This window comes from Drosophila pseudoobscura, chromosome 2 (assembly GCF_009870125.1).
Source record: "Drosophila pseudoobscura strain MV-25-SWS-2005 chromosome 2, UCI_Dpse_MV25, whole genome shotgun sequence".
NCBI lineage: Eukaryota > Metazoa > Arthropoda > Insecta > Diptera > Drosophilidae > Drosophila > Drosophila pseudoobscura.
Window position 1 is genome coordinate 12,343,748 of NC_046679.1, and position 17,899 is coordinate 12,361,646.

At 44.9% G+C, this 17,899-nt stretch overlaps 1 protein-coding gene across 3 annotated transcripts in view; it reads left to right on the top strand.

Annotated features, from left to right (window-relative positions):
- Positions 1-17,899, top strand: part of LOC4801457 (patj homolog) — a 34,293-nt gene that overhangs the window by 4,597 nt on the left and 11,797 nt on the right. For 2 of the 3 annotated variants that reach the window (XR_001451687.2, XM_015181773.2), the window contains exon 2: positions 503-3,637. Coding sequence is in view for 2 of the 3 variants with exons in the window: in XM_015181773.2 (XP_015037259.2) it covers positions 961-3,591 (2,631 nt within the window). In the remaining variant the exon portion in view is untranslated. The remainder of the gene's footprint in view (positions 1-502; positions 3,638-17,899) is intronic. The other variant, XM_001358514.4, reaches the window with a different exon arrangement.

Sequence of the window (17,899 nt, forward strand, 5' to 3'; positions counted from 1 at the left end):
AACACCCTACCAGGGCAAAGTGTATCCTGATTCAAGTGAGCCCGACAGCCGCCTCTAGCCAACCAAAACGACTCTCGCTTTCCACTCTTATCTCTTCTATGTACATCTCTATCCCCTTTTCTAGCTCCCCAGCAACTTACTAAGGGAAAACTATAATCAAGAGAACCCCCAAAGCATTACCGTAGCCTCTCTTCCCTAAGCACGGGTATTTCCTGCCATTTCTACAAGCTTTTTGATCGTTTTCGAATACCTCGAATGAGGGCATACCGAAAGTAATGAAGAATGTTATGCCTGGCGGGGCAGCAATTTAAATTCTCGCTTCACACCCGTGTCTCACCAAATCGCTTTGCTACGCATCGCATCGCGCTTTCCTGACTCCTCCAACGAGAGCACTCCCTGACTCCCTGGCGTTGCGTATACGCCTCGTGCTCCACTAACTTTTTGTTTGCCTGCGTGTGCGTGCGTGTTCGGGTGCGTGTGGGCGTGCTTAACATAATTACAGGTACGCTGTGCTGTTGCGGTCGTTGTCGTCGTCGCAGTCGCAGTCGCATTGAAAGTCGTTGTCAATGCCGTTGATAATGCGGTTGGCGCTGGCTGTGCCAGGAGCGGAGTCCGTGCCAGTTCCCGTGCCAGGCCGTAATTGTCACTCGAATGACTCTCTATGCGATACCAATAAAAGTAGCAACAAATTCATCATTGTCACATTTGATGCAACAACAACAATTACAACAATATAACACCAACCAACGACAAAACCAACAAAGTATTGCCACCAGCACCACCCGAATAACGGCCAAAAACCAGAGTGGGACTCCGCGTCATGTTAGAGGCTAAAATAACAGAAGCAACAACAACAGAAACTGCCACATCAGTAATTAGAGCAATTGCAACATTAACTAAACCAGCAACGACTACCATCCAGAGACCAATAACAATACCAACACCAAAACCAATCCTAAGATGGTCCTGAGCACCGAATGGTCACAGGTGGAGGTTATCGATCTGATCAACGATGGCAACGGCCTCGGATTCATCCTGGTGGGCGGCCGCAGCACGGGCGTGGTGATCAAGGCCTTGACGCCGGGTGGCGTCGCCGAGAGGGACGGACGCCTCCAGCTAGGCGACCACCTCCTGCAGATCGGAGAGGTCAACCTGCGCGGCTTCAGCTCGGAGCAGGTGGCCACAGTTCTTCGTCAGACCGGAGCTCAGGTGCGTCTGATAGTGGCGCGGCCGGTAGAGCCGACTGCCATCGATTACCAAACGCTGGCCAGTCATGCGCCGATTATACCAACTAAGCTCCTCTCCGACCCGGAAGAACTGTCGCGTCATCTATTCCAGAACCCGAGCTTCTCCACCGCTGCGGCTGCGGCTGCAGCTGCGGGCTCCGTGGACGTCGCCAATCTGGTGGGTCTAGTGCGGGGCGGACCCACAGATGGCTCCGAGCTGGCCACGGCCGAGCCGCTGGGCCTCGGACACCTACAGCTGGGCGAGCTGACGGAACTGGCCGATTTCCCCCTGCCACCCATTCCCCCGCACATGATCGGGAGCCACAGCAGCAGCTCGATGGAGGCCAACGGGCGGCAGTGCCCGCGAGACCTGGACATTGTGCCCTTCTCCATACTCTCGCCTCCGCCGCGTCCCGCCCTGCAGCTAGCCCTGGAGCCGCGCTGGAGGACGAGGGACCGGGACGGGCAGGAGGAGGAGGACGATCAGCATATTGAGACTGTGATAGCCGGCAAACTGTTGGCCGACGAGGAGGACGAAGAGGGGGACGGCGATGGTGACGACTCCGCCTCTGCCTCGCCCTCGTACATGGACTCCCCGGAGACGGAGACGTACGTTGTGGAGCTGCACAAGAACGTCTACGGGCTGGGCATTACAGTGGCCGGCTATGTGTGCGAGGAGGAGGACCTGTCCGGGATCTTCGTGAAGAGCATCATCGAGGGCAGCGCCGCGGAGACGAGCGGCCAGATCCAGATCAACGATCGCATCGTCGCCGTCGATGGCCGCTCCCTATCCGGCGTGACGAACCATCAGGCCGTGGAGCTGCTGCGGAACACGGACATCGAGGTGCATCTGACACTCGAGCGCTTCCTGCGCGGCCGCAAGTTCGAGCACCTGCAGGTGGCCCTCACCGAGATCAAGGGCCGTCCCGCCCCCTGCACTGTGGACAACGATGGCGACGGCGACGGCGACGGACAGTCGCAGCTGTCGATGCCAGGATCACCCTCGATAGCCACGCTCAGCTGGCTGCCACCCAAGTCCCTCGACGCAGACTCCATTGCCACCGAGGGCGAGGCGGAAGGCGAGGCCGGAGCAGCGGACGATGAGCCGCTGGAGTTGGCCGATCTGCCCTCGCGGGACACCGTCGAGTCGAACATGTCGCACGTGCTGGACCGCAGCGACCACAGTGGGCCCCGGCCGGCCAAATCTCCCAATCTAGTCCCAAGTACCCCTCCCCCTTCGACTCTGACCAATGGCCAGCTTGTGCGGAGCAGAGGCCACGGGCGGATGGCGGCGGATGACAGTGGCAACGACACCGACGAGCAGTGTCCAGAGCCCGAGCCGGAGCGCGACTTAGAGACCGATGCAGATCCCGCCCAGAGTCGGACGCCCACCAATGAGCTGGATGGGGCGGCGATAGGGGTCAAGGGTGGGGCAGCAGTCGTGAAAGCTGACCGGGTCGAGAAGGCTGCCAGCCCGAGCGCCGCCTCGCTGCGGGTGGCCTGGAAAAGTGAGTTTCCCGACAGTGAAATTTTAGTTGCCGAAATAAATAAACTTTCAGGTCTAGGGATCAGCCTCGAGGGCACCGTCGACGTCGAGTGCGGTATTGAGAAGCGTCCGCATCACTACATACGCTCCATACTCGAGGACGGTCCCGTCGGCCGCCAGGGCATCCTGCGGCCCGGCGACGAGCTGCTCCAGGTCAACGAGCACAAGCTCCAGGGACTGCGCCACATCGACGTGGTCAAGATCCTAAAGGAGCTGCCCGCGCGCGTCAAGCTCGTCTGTGCCCGGGGCACGCGGGTGCCCTCCGTCATCAACACCTCGCAGAATGCGGAGGCCTTTGAGACGCGCAGCCTCCTGCCAGGCGGCCACCAAAGCCTGCAGAACCTGCTCAGCAAGGCGCAGTCGGAGAGCTCCTTGTATACGTCCAGCACGGCGACGCTGACGGAGGCCGCCGGAGGAGCGGGCAACGGCAGTCATCAGCGCTCCAAGTCGCTGGAGAACGTGTCCGGTCTGGCACTGTGGAGCTGCGAGGTGACGGCCATCGACATCGAGAAGACGGAGCAGGGCTTCGGCTTCTCCATTCTCGACTACCAGGACCCGCTCGACTCGGAGGGCAGTGTGATTGTGATACGCGGCCTGATACGCGGTGGTGCTGCGGAGGCAACCAACGAGATATATCCGGGCGATCGCCTCATAAGCGTCGGCGATCATCTGCTCCAAGGCCTCGAACTGGACGAGGCAGTCTCCATTCTAAAGGCCATGCCGCCTGGCCTCACGCGCATCGGCATCTGTCGGCCACTCTCCACGTCGGACAGCAACAGCAACATAGCCTCGCCCCTAGGCGACTCGGCCAGCACATAGTGACAGCCCCTCGATGGCCACTCGGAGCCAGAGCCATTCTCAATGTGTGAGTACAGTTTTGATTTACTTAAACAATAGATTTATGCTACTACAATATAATATTATGATACATAGAAATGCCCGTCTGTCCCTATGAGCTCCTGCCTGAATCTTAGATACTTGTAGCCACATTTTGTATCTGTTCTATTACTCCAAGTCCCTCTCAAACGATTTCGTGGATGTCTCATATGTGATTTCCCACAGTCCTTTTTCTTGCCAAAGTCCAGAATGTAGACCAAATCTAACCATCTATCAAGTTAATGATAAAAATAGATACACGGAAAGCAGCTTGAAGCTTTACCCAGGCACTCTTATTGCCATTAGATATTTGTGAGTCTTTTTTTGGATAATTAGATATTTGTGAGTCTTTTTTTGGATAATTATACATTTGTTTTGGGAACTACAACAACTTTTCACATGTATTCCTTCGACTGTCATTGAAAAGAAATTTATAAATAAATGAAGAAGTGAATCTGGTTTTAAATTCATAAATTCATCCGTACTCGTATACCAATACAACGCCCTAACGCTTGTTTCCTGCTTATTAAGCTTTCTTTAAGCAATATCTAATATCCCTACTGACAGTTTTTGTTATATTCTTTCAAAAATTGTTCGCGGATTGATTGCTGGGACATCTGTTTCTGGGCAAAAGTCAATATGAATGCGAATTGTCATTGTCTGACTGGCTGGAGGGGCTTTATTAAATTGTCACCTGTCGCAGGTGGCGCCAATTTCCTTTAAAGGTTTTCCTTTTCCCTTCTCTAATCAGGCAGAAATGTGTGCACATCCTGGGGCCCTCCCCTGCCGCTTCGGTAAGCCTTGATGGGTGATTCCGTGATGGCATTCCGGATGCCGGCTGCCCGCCTTTTATTGTGCATATGAGATTTTGATTTTAATTGCTGCCCGGGCAATGGCCCAAAGCCATTTGGCCGTTGGGTTACGCCCACCTGGGGACCAAACTAAATCAATGGCTGACCGCTTGATACGCTTTTGAAGTAGTTGGTTGCTCATACGCCCTGTGTGCAAATCCCTTTTTCTCGGTTTCCTTTTGTGCACACATATATGTATATATCTGCTGGAGAACACAGCCTTTTCGTGTATTTGATTGGCTGTCAACCCTTGTGGCCTTTGTTACTGCCACTTGTTGTCCTTTAATATCGTCTGATTGCATTTTCGAGTGCGAATCGAGTCACAGGTCTCCTCTTCTACGTAATAAAATGTCAAGTTCTCCAACTCTGGAGTATTGTCTTGATTCATTCATTCAAACCGTTAATGAAAGCTCGGAGAAAATTAAGAGCGTTTGACACATGCTGAAAACTTTTAACTTTCAACACGTAAGAGACAGACAGAGAGAGAGGGACAGAGAGAGGTAGAGGGTGACGTGGAGTGTCAACGAGGGTATGAGGGCATAAGTTTTCCCTTACCAATTAACAAAGCCAAAGTTGGGTCCGCACAGTTGGGAGGCTTCTTGACGCATAAATAATTCATGCGTAGAAATAAATACGGAACTTTGACGGGACTCCATCTCCGTTCCGTTCTCTGTCTGGCCGGGCCAAGACTAGGCCAAGGATAAACTGCAAATTACCACTAATCTCCAGGGGTCTACAGGGGTCCTCTTCTCTCTAGCAGTAGCTGTGTGGGTTCTGTGTGTGTGTGGCGTGTAAATCTCATAAATAGTAATCTTCCTAATTGACTCTCTCCCCGATTCGCCTGTTCTTGCCTTCTTTCTTTTCTATTCATAATTTATACTTTGTTCCGGGCTTTTGTTTAAAAAATCATTATTTAGCAATTGTTGGCCAGCAGACTCGTAAATTATGAGAAACTTCAACGATTTATGCACACAGCGATAGCGAAAAGTTTCTCAGCTCAAACTATGGCACCTACTGGTGGGAAAAGAGGAGATCCGTTGGGCTGGAGGCTCTCGGCCAGCTGGCAGCTGGCAATGAAATAATAAAAGCTCCGCCAGCAATTATAAAAATGTTTGCTACATCTGCAAAAGCCGGCGGGGAATTAAATTTTTTCTCTCCACATAGTAAATATGTATACACACACAAGCCGCATATATGTATATATATATGTATACACATATATATACATGTACACCGAGAGAAAACAAATTTAGGAGATATAAACCAGTGGAGACAGTGGAGTAGAGGAAACAGTGTCTGCCCCACTGGATATTCCAATAATATGTTGTCCCAAAGAAAACTTAAAATAAGTTCTAGAAACTCGAATCCAGCACTACGGAAATCCCTCTTGGCCAATACAGTTCTGAAGGCCCTTGGTGGACCTTTATAGTTCTCTTACTTTATACCAATTTTCTTTTCGATTTCGATATCTGCTTTTATTTTTTCTCAGTGATACTTTCGTAGCGTCGTCTGTTGTTGTTTGGCCGTTTAATTAATTGGCTATTAAAAGTGTTGAAAATTGAAAACAAAATTCGGTTCGTCTGCAGCGGCAGCAGCAACAATATGGAAATAGCATTCTCTGGTCAGAAGAGGCCAGGGACGAGGGGTGTGCAGGCGAGTACTCGTTCGAGTATACGAGTATATATTCGTGTTTGTCTTTGTCTTTGTTGCACAAGCAGATTTAATCGAAACCACTGGATGATATGAATAAGCGATATACGTTAATGCCCCAACGATTTACGTAATATTATCATTGAACAATGATATCATTCATGTATCCCATTATATGGACTATGAATAATTAAAAAAAGATAAGATGCCTCAGGCGAAGGGTATGCGGCTACATATGCAAAAAACATGCAATTATTCCCTTTTAATTTGCTAAGGAATTAAACAATTTGCAGAGACTTTACTTGTGCTAAAGTGAACCAAAAAATTACTGCTACCCCCTGCTCCAATTACCACAGCGTAAAGAAATAAACGAAGAATATAGAAATATAAATATAATATAAGTAAATCATTTTTACATCTTATTTAATTCAGAAATAACATCTTTGGGTAGAAACTCACATACAGAGACTCCATTATACATACATATACAAAAGACATGTTTAATCCCCACTAAATGTACTTGGTACTAAGCTCCAAATTATAATCACAATACTAAAAAAATATGATTGCATTTCTAAGGCTGAATGGATCTCTCAAAGCATCGCATTTGATTTTTTGATTCGTGCTTAAAAAATCATTTCATCTTTTGTTGAAGCCCTCGGGGTCATTGCACTTGAAGCGAAGCCAACTTTAATTCAAATAAGTGCCCTGTGAATATGTATTAAGCAAATATTATTGAGATGCAGAAGGAGGAGCAGGACATTCTGTCGTGCCAAATCGCTGACTTCGTTATAAATGGCGTTTAATAAATTTTCCTGACGCCGTCGAATCTTTTTTTTTTGCACATTCAGCCGTGTCTGTCGATGCCTTTAATCGCGTTTTAATTAACCAAACATCCGTCATGGCCCGCCAGCCAGCGGAATTTCGCAAATCACAAATTGTTTACAAATGGCAATTTAGGGAGGGACGACATGCCACCAGAGCGATGCCTCGCGATGGATGGGGACGGGGACTGCGGCTGTACATTTTAAATCAAATTAATGTATACAATAGCAGGGATGTGGGACAGCTCTGGACAGCTGGACAGTCTGCCAGTTGGGCGGAACGTTGGCCAGACAGATGCTTTTCCAGTGGCAGCTCCCGAGGCAGGCAGCGCTCAAAATGGGCTCACAAAGGGATGGGGCTGTGGATGGGTATGGGGAGTGGCAGCATGTGTTCAATTTTACTATTTTACAACTTTACAAATGTAAATATGAAATGGCAACAACATAATGCCCGAGTCGAACATGTGGGGGCGATTAATACTGGTGCAGAATCTGATTCTGAATCGAAATCAGCCCATTGTTGCACGGCATCTGCATTTGCATTTTAATTTACTAATTGCATGGCAGCAGCATCCTTAATCAGAGCATACTCGATAGTAATTTATGATTTATGAAATTATTTCATTCAGGTATTGGGCAGGTCGTAGATTATTGACTGTAAATATTTGTCCAAGAGGGATTTTGCTTACTTCGAGAGAAATTTGTAAGGGCAATTGAAGCGAAAACAAAAGGGATTAGCAATTTGTATTTATTGGCAACAATTTTATTTGTTATTTCTGCTCAATTTGCATACCTTTTATGCTGACAGAAACAGGGGGAAGGGAATCCGAGACGGCCAATGAATTGTTCAAACGAGAATTCAAGTATCTTTTGTGCTCACTGGGGAGGGGAGGGAACAAATTTTGATTCTTATCAGCCATGAACCGAGTAGACATAAACAGTAACATAATATTAAGAGTAGCTTTCCCTGAAGTCAAGGAAAACTGACAGACAAATGCAATTCACTCTTTAAATGGAGTGAAAAACTCAAATATAAATTCCAAACTGCAAAAGACACGTCAGATTAATTTGAGAGCTCAACAATACATCTTTATCGTGTGCAGTGCATTTCCCGGACTTCCACTTTCACTTAAGATTAATAGACCTGCAGTTTCGTGCATTTTTCATATTCCCAAGCATTCATTTATTTCATTTATATATAAAAAGAGCAACGATTTCCCCACAATTACCAAGTGCAGTGTTGGTTGTTGGAGAAAGAGTTTCGTTTGCTGCGGAAAATGTTCCGTTTTCTCATTAAAATGGTTGGAGGCTTGATTGCCGGTCCTTGGAGAAAGCGTATATTTGCGCATACAAGTATAACAGACTGCAAAATAATTACGGGAGAACAAAAAACTCATTAAAACGCATTGCACACTGTACCGCAAACATGCCATCAGCGAGCTTTCTAAATATCCACATCCACATCCACATCTCCATCGCCGCCACTCTTCCATTTCCGGATCCGGGGCTGAGCCTGGGCCTGGGCATGCATGCAAATCTATCAACGTACATAAGTACATATGTGCCTGGAAGGGTTCTTCTTCCTTTGCTGCCACTACTGTGGTACACTGAGAGGAAGCAGTTTGCCAACTTTAATTGAAACGATTCGAAATATGTGTATAAAACACATGGTGTTTGGTAACTGACAATAGAATAGAGGGAACTCCATTATCGTAAGTGTTTTGCGTACTTTTAAGGACGGTTGAATGCAATTCATCAGCACAGATCCTGAGTTTTCCCCACAATCCATATTTTCTCAATGGTAGACTTATTCCTGTGCCTTCTGGCTATCGTCTGAGTAAGTTGAGTGCTCTCAGTGGGTGACAGGACTAGGCCAGGCCAGGGCCAGGGCCTGGCGAGCCATTGCGAACATTTATCTAATGCAACAATTGTATAAATGAGTCAGCTGCCGGATGCTTTCCTGTGGTGGGGGGACGGGAGAAGCCTTCATTTCCTCTATTCTTCCTCCTCGTTCTTCACTCTTCTTGTAATTGTCTGTGCATGAACTTCAAGATACAGCACCACCACAACCACAACGACAACATCAACAACAACAACAAGTTGCAGGCTTTATCTTGGCATATCGACAACATCCTTGCCCCCTCTTGCTGCACTCTCGAGTGCGTTGGAAATGAGCTTTGCTCTCCTCCTTTCTATTTTTCCTTTGCCTTATTTCCTTTTTTCTCGCACTCACACATGGTTTAATTAAACGCTGATAACACCAACAAAGATTTTGCTGTCGCTGTGAAAAAGTTTCTCTTCTTATATGTACCTATTACACGTAGAGTGCAAGGGTATGCCCTCATTTTCGCCCAAAACACCTGACGTTCACGTATAACAGGCCTCAACAGTCGAGTGCAAGACCCATCGGATCCACAGATTATAAGTTCTTAAGAGCTGAATCATGAAAAGTATACTTCACAATGCCTACGCTCTAAAATACTAAATACTCGTATTGTATATGGCATACAGAGGACAACTTTGAATTGAAAAATGTACTGATCTACATTCTCACAAGAGACCTCATACACTTCCAATATTCGTTCATGAATGTCCTTTTCTTTTAAACATTCCAAAAATAAATATTCAATCAATTACTTGATTTTTTCCGTTGTGAAAAAGTACTGTGAAACGTCGATACCTAATAATTTGTAAAAAAAAGAAAGAACTGAGTGATTGAAATGAAACTTCACACACGTTCATATGAAAGATGTACCTACTTAAGAACAACAAATTGGGCTAGTCGCAACGCCCTCTCTTATCGAACCGCAAACCCTATTGAGCACCCTTGGATGTGCCAAAAAATGCGATTTTGAAATCACTCAATTTGGAATTTTTAGTTACCCAAGTTTATGTAAAATCTTCAAGATATTTTACTCTGACAAGGAAAAAATTGTAATGGCAAGTCAGTTCTCCTTGTGATGATGTTATCATTTTATCCTTGCTTAAATTATATGAATTTTGAGATTCTATTACGAAATAAACTATTCCGAGTAGCGGTAGCGGGTATCCTCGTAGTCGGCATTTCCGTTGAATGCGTCCTCTCTTGTTTCGCCGTCCTGTGCTCCTGTGCTCCTTTGTGTATTTTTTTTCGGGCAGCACTCGAGTGGAGTGCATAAATTTGTACTCATCGTCAAGTTGTGTATCGAGGGTCTATCTCTTGTCTCGCTCAGACTTTTGCTTGATACGAGTATTTATCTTGCTTGTCGCTCATGGCCGTTAATATGCCAGGGCCTACTTATTAAGCCAGTCAAGGGGGGCTGGCAGCGCTTTAAAAATACATAAAAATTAACTGCTGACGCAATTGCCAGGGGAGATGACGGTGGAGATGGCGGGGGCAGGGTAGCAGGGCAGCAGGAGGCGGTGGATGAGCTTGAACAGCCCTTACTATGACGCATTCACTGCTCATAATTCCCATAATTGACAATACCACTAGGGCCCCTCGTCTCTGTCGCTCCTTCGTACTCAACCCGGGGCTTATAAATATTTGACGATTTGCGTTCGCCGACTCGTCAGCTGATTTACTTAACTTGCTTAAATACAAATTACCCAATGCAGCTGGGCCTGGGCCCAGCCTATCTCCTCGCACTTGTAGTAAATATAGTAAAAGGACTCCGAATCGGGGGTTTTTATTGATTTTTCTCCTTCCTTGCCGGGCCTCTGTGAAAAACAATGGGGAAACATACATATGTTTTCATATTTAATTATTCCCATTCCCCAGTTACTGTACTCCTGAGTGTACGTGCGAGTACGAGTGCGAGTGCGAGTGAGTGTAAGTGTTTTATGGGCACTTTGAGTGCGCCTTTTTGTGTTTTGGCAGCAGGTAGGGCCGACTGGCGATGTCAGCTCGTTTGCGGATTGAATTGGTAATCAAGGCACTAAAGCCGAGCTGGTAACCGGAGACCCTTGAGTGCCCGCCGAATGTGGTCGAGATTCTTGGATAATGCGTATATAAGTATCTCTACATAAAGTTCAATGGCCATAACTGAGCTTTTATCAATCAGCTAATACGAATTCTTGTGGCTTTTCATTTGTCTTAGTGGCTCAAATGTTTTTGTTTCTGTCTTCTGTATAAAAAAGGCGACTAAAAGCAGGCCTGCAAAGAATTATTTGTAATTTTATAATCTGGTTGCGGCCCAATCACTATTAGAGCTCGAGTGAATCAATTACTCTCCTGCCTATATACTTTTAGTACTGACTATCTTAATGTCGCGACACGTATCCGTCGACTCAAACTTTCCGTCTAATTTTTCATGAAATTGATTAAATGCACACACATATTTTTCCATCAACAAAATAGTTCCTAAATCGAATACAAATAAAACAAATACATACGCACAAATGTACTCTTATTTTCACTCGTTTGAAAGTGGCTTTCTGCACTAGAAGTTTTGTTTTTTATTTGCTCAAAATATTTGGTTTAACATAGTTAGATATTGATAAAAATGTTCTCCAAGAGTTTATTTATTTTTGTGTATGTACACGTTGATTAAATAAATAATTTCTATGTATGCAAAATTGAAACGAACATTGAGTTGAGTTGCTGGAAAGGTTGGTTCCTTTGACTAAATTATTTACAAACTATTCAGCGTGAATTGTGGTTGAAATTTTGGGCTAAAAGCAGAAAAAAGTATGCCAAATATACGTATGTGGGGATGTTGGTATCGTAATACCACATCAAATTAATTTCAGCTCCCGAAAATGGAACCAATAGCACGGCCAAATGAATTTGGGTCGACCGAGGATTTCGAACCGAATTTCAAAGGAAGCTTAATCCTTCGATATTCATCTGCACAAACACTCTCCCAAAATGAAAGAAAATAAAGGTGAAAATTATTCCTCTTTGAAGCTTTGTGACCATGTCAGGGTGAATCTTTATAAAAATCTGCAAAAATCGGTAAGGATTGTATGCCGGAATTAAACCCGAATTATTCCGGACGGTATACTACTCCATGAAATCACTAATTGGAAGTAATCGGACTGGAACAATTGGGCTGCTATTGGTGGCGCGTTTAGACTGAACATTGATTTTGGCCGGCCGGTAATCCTGCTTGTCTCATTCACGTTAATTAGGTTTTGCAGCCTGATGCCGACGTGGCCAACGAGTTGCAAATTGCAGCGCATTTGTTTTCCTGCCAGACTTTTAATTGCAGGGTAAGCGGGCCTCGCCCACGCATCGGCCCTTGGCTGTTATACACCTACTACCTCGTTCACATGCTCCCTACGCCCTCTATGAGGGTCTCCTCGTTCTCTACGGTTTGTAATGCCCTATATGAGGGTGTTCTGATTTTGCATAGGAATGTACTATTTCAGAGAGGGGGAGTCTATCTCTTTCATCCGAAGAAGCCTCCAAGATCGGGTCAGTATAATGGAGACCTGCCATGTGAATGGTATTTCTTATATCAATCTAAAAACTATTCAATAAAACTTTAAAATTTTGTAGATGTTGGCTTAGACATGCTATTATCCATTAGATATAGAAGGGTATGAAAGCTTCTACCCCTGAAGCTACTCCTTCGTTCTTGTTTGTGTTGCACGCGGCTGCAGAATGTTGCCTCCCACTGTGGCCACCAGATAGGCCGCGAGCACACACGCGACGTCATCGAGAGTTCATTGTGCATGCAAAGATTACCCCACAAATGTACTCCGCCAACGCTCGGCTCTCACCGCCTTGCCCCTCGTCGCCCCCTCTCCCACCAGCAGTTCAAAGTTTACGCAATGTCAATAGAACCGTTGGAGCAGCTGCTGATGCTAGTGCTGTTGCAAGTCTTGCTTCTCATGTAGCTACAGAATCTTGTAAAGTGCAACAACATTTAAACGCAAAAATAGAATGCAGCAAAATGTAACAGCCTTAACCCTTTGAAGGCAAACTTTTCATGACAGCTCCTTGCAAAAACAATAAAATAGAGCAAAGGCTGAAAAGGAGGCAGGGCTGAAAGAGAGCGGAGAAAAAATGAAAGCAAAGGCGATCAGGCGACAGGCCTGACAAAGACAGATAAGAAAAGCTTAAAACATGCAGAGTGGACCTCTGCCAGCACGATGCTGTCCAAAAGCGTGAAAAAGAAAGGAAAAAACGAGGAAAAAGCAGAGGAAAAAAGAGAAGAAAAAAGGGGAAAATTGTACATTGCAGTAGACCGGATATACGATAGCGACTGCTCAGATTCTTTTAACTTTTTTAACCGCTCTTATGAAGTGAAACTTTTTGGATTTTAGCTAAAAATTCAAGAATCTGCATATCTACCTATACCTATGTATGTATACTATACGGTATAGATGTATGTCTAAGACTACTTTTTAGAGATTAAAGTATCGAAATATCTCTCAAAAAGCATATAAAGAGTGGCGGTTATAAAACGAGGAATTACTCCATGCCGCATCCCATTCTGCATCTTTAAGATATCATTATAGTATTTTGAATAGTTCCGAACAAGTCTCATCATCTCATCAATTACACACGACCTTCTTACGAATCAAAGCAGATATTTTTGCTTGAGGATTTCTGTTAATATTCCGCTAGTGACTTTTTGGTAAAGGGTTAAGCGAATCTCCCTTCGGTACGTGATCCAGCCGCTGATGACTTTTGTGAGTTTGTCGCCAGTCCCTCAACCACACCCTCATGTCTTCGCCTTTTCGCCTCTTCATACGATGACATTCTTTTTGTTGGTAATGCTATTTCACAGTTATTGTTGTTGCTATCAACGCGAAAATGCTTGCGACAAGGGTTATGTGTGTACGTATGAGTATTGAATGAAGATGTATGCGGCGGCCAAGATGATATTTATGCATACATTATACGTACATATATGTACGTCTGTGTGTATGTGCACGCTGATGCATAAATTACGTATACGCTTGGTTCAATCGAAGAGCGGTTGGGCGCTTGTCTCCCATACATACAACCACTTGACAATCGCAAGCAGCTCTCTCATCTCCATCTCCATCTTTGCACGTACATATATATATGGTGTACGGTATGCGGTGTACCCCTTCCCGAAACCCACTGATGTGTTTTCCGTATTTATATGCAATTTTTCTTCATCTTTTATGTATGTAAGTTGTCGTCGCAGGCTTTCATATCCTTTCAAGTGTACATGACATACATATATGTACATACATATACAGTCGGGCCAAAAGTTATTCGTACACACCTAAAAGACAAGCTAAATCCCAAATACCGTCTTAAAATACAGCATTGTATTAAGGATAGACCAAACGTTTAATTTATAACAAAAATCACTTTAAATTCAGTAACGATTTGGCTTTGGAAACGATTATTCTCCACTTTAGAGATCTGAGAGACCAAAGACTTGGCTGTGGAGGGTCCACGAATATTTTGCGATGGCTGTGTGTTTTCATGCTTGTCAGCCTGCCGTTTGCATACATTTGCGAGTCGCTGTAATGATATTTGTTATTTGTTTGTTTGTTAGTTTGCGTGTGCGTTGAAAGCATTGAAATGCTGTTTGTCAAACACGAACACTCAGCCCCTATGCCATGTCCCCCACTTGTGCACTTTTCTAATGGCTAGCCCGGGGGGCTTTGTGCGGGGACTCGGCTCGGGGGTGCATTACAACTCGCTTACAACTCGCAGTGTGATTCAATTACCATGACTGGCTTGGAAGCCCGCTCTCGGATCACATTTGCATAGGCTTTGGCCCGAGGCGCTTTGCCTTTTCCGTAGCCTTTGCTTCTACTTTAACCGAATGCAGCCTGAAAGCAGGCAATGGAATTTTTAAGTGCACACACACACGCACTGCCAAACTCACGCACACGGAGACAGACAACATATTTGAGTAGTTTCTCCATTTTGAAACCTGCCACGAAAGCAATCTGGGCAACAATTTCGAGTGCCCTTGCCACTCTGATGCATTAATTTAACTACATTTCGTACTATTTGCCTTCCACTTCAGTGATTGTGTGGACTGTGGAGGTGCGAAAATCAGAGTTTACTTTCCACTTTTTGCAGCTGATAAAACAACAAAAAGATTACTTATCACGTTAAGGATAAGCCTTGGAGAAGTGAGAGCAAAAAGACCACAGATTTTGTACTCCCGTAGCATTTAAGGTATTTAAGACTTTTATTATAATTAACTGAAATGGTAATACACCCAAACCGCTAGAGTTAAAAGCCAATACGAATACCTTAATAAATCAAATAATAATAATACTAAATTAGCCCCACAAAATAATACTGCTTCTCTATAAATTAGGATACAGTCCCCTAGGAATGCCATACTCAGAATCAAATAAATACAAATGTGAATAATATTACCGTAGAGCTCGAGACACTTGAATGTCCCATCTCCCCAGAGGAAGGACCTTTCGGTTCGTGCCTACAAATTTGGATGCCCGAGAGCGTCGTTTGCAAATGTCCCAGCTTCACATATAACATGCATATCAGATCAGTTCCGTTCCGTCTTGATTGATGATGATACGCGTAACGTGCGCCTATCAGGGGAACAAAGAGAGAGAGAGAGAGAGAGAGAGAGAGAGAGAGAGAGAGAGAGAGGCGGAGAGCGCTTGTGGCAGACGTGGCCGCAGCAGTCATGCCACAACTAAGCCAGGCCCACATCTCTCTGACGTGCACATTATCCTGCGCTTGGGCCAGAACCTGTCACGGCTATAAACAGACAAATTCTATTATTTGTTGGCCCGACACACGGAACATACTACGCCCCAACGGAGAGCGGGAGAGAGCCCAAATTGTACGGCTCATGTGGCTCACTAAATCAAAGTTTCGTGTTGCATACGGCATGCCTCACATAAATAGGCTCAAAATATTGTATTAAGCTTGTACTAGGAGGACTTGTTCAGTAAGATAAACAAGGATGGAAGGCTAGTTTTGGATCTCTTGAAGATCAATAGGACAAGATTTTAATTTTACCAAAGAAACTATACAATATATAGAGCTCCTTGATTTTATATTTATGTATATTCAATCGGTTAATTCTGAAACTAAAGTGCAATTAGTTTCATATACAATTTATTTATAAAATTCTTTCGCCTAACACACGAGTAGACTGGAATGACATCTACATAGGTATGTCCTCCAATTTACTTTGAATTATTATCAATATAAGATTACATCTACCCATTCGATTGCCCGGGAGTGTGCTGATGATGAACGAGTGTGATTTGCTCCAAATGTGTGTTCGGTGTTTGGTTATTTAGTATTTAAAATGAATTTCACAGCATGACATGCAGAAGAGCAAACAAATTATCCGGCGAAACCGCTGTGACACGATATCAGCCATCAGGACGGAGCGGCTAATGCTGCTTCCGATTCCCGTCTTTCCTTAGTTTTTCCCCTGATGTCTTGACATTTTTTCGCTCTGCAAATTGAAATTGATTTTGCGCAAATGATTTCCGTGTAAGCGGCATTAAATTGTCGTTTTGTGGGTGTCGCTGAGGCCTGCTTTGTTGCATAAACAAGGCCCGAACCACTAACAAGAATGCTAACCATCCTCTTCCCCTCTTTTCCTCTTCAATCAAAGCCCCTCCATTTGCTGGCGGTGCTGCCCGTACTCGTATTTGCACTTCATTTTCATATTTAAGTTCGTTTATTATGCGAATGTAATTAATTATAAAGTTTAGCGCGCAGAATTTCACTGTTTCAATTCCGTTCGCGACTGGCAGCCCGCCGGGTGTACAGCACAGTCCCCAGAGGCGGTGGCTAGAGGGTAATACCATAACCCAACAGCTTTGTGGGTCAGCGTTGATGTGACATATTGGAAGGCCGCAGGACGATTAGCTGATATTTGGCACTGGCATAAATCAATCGAGAAGCAATCCAAATATGTCAATCACTGAATAAATCAGTCAGCCAGTCAATCAGGCTGATACCGCGACAGTCTGTCACTTGGTTAATAATCAGGTCAATCAGTCGGATACCTCGACACGTCGCCAGTTGGTTATTAAGTCCATCAGTCAGAAAGTCATGCCATTCTACCTTTTTCTGAAAACAAGGGGGAACGTTGTGAACCGTGGCACGGGCCGCGGCTCCAAATTCATCTGTTTTACATTTGGGAGTAAAGTTAATACTTGGATGTACTTTTAAATGTATACTTACTTCTCCGGACACGTCTTTCTTTTCGATCTCCATGCTTTTCTCAGTGGCCGTACATTCGGTATTTCTCTAGTGTGGCAATACATTTATAGATTATTAATATGGGGCTGCTGTACTGATAGGGGTTGATAGGGTCCTACAACACTGTGACTGTGCCGTCATCCTGGTAGCTTAGTACGTAATTCTCAGCTCCCATGAGGTCGTCGCAGAACTTTCTCATTTTTTTCCGATCCGGTAGTTTGTTTTCATGGATATGAATTATGGGGGGCGGTGATTATAGGTGATTGGGTGGAAGGGGAATAAGCGAAGTGCGAGAATTAACCGACAAGACAGCGAGAGAGCATGGGGCAGTCATCTGATCATCTATCAAATACATTGTATAGTACTCACATGTGTACGGACTGAGTATGGGGTGTAAATGTAGAGCTCGTTGTGGCTAGTGCTATCAGAAAGTCATGTAGCCAATGTGTCCACCAATTAATCCTTCAGGTCACTCAGTCAGTCAATCCTTAGATCCGATATTCACTTCGTCATAGAGAATGTCCAGCCCTCAGTCCATCAATCAGAGTCTGAAGGCGTCTCTTTATCCGTACCGTATAGTCGTACAGTGAATAGGTCAATAAGCCCGACAATTGGTTAGCCACTAAATCGTTCAATGAATTAATCCGTCGATCAAATACTGCAATTAGTCTGCTGGTTAGACCGTAACGTAGCTATTCAAAACTTATTCAATCAACCAATCTGCCCCCACATTCTTCAGTCAAGCAAATTTTCCAATGATTTATGAATGAATCAGTACTCCTTTCATTTAGTCAAGTCGGATA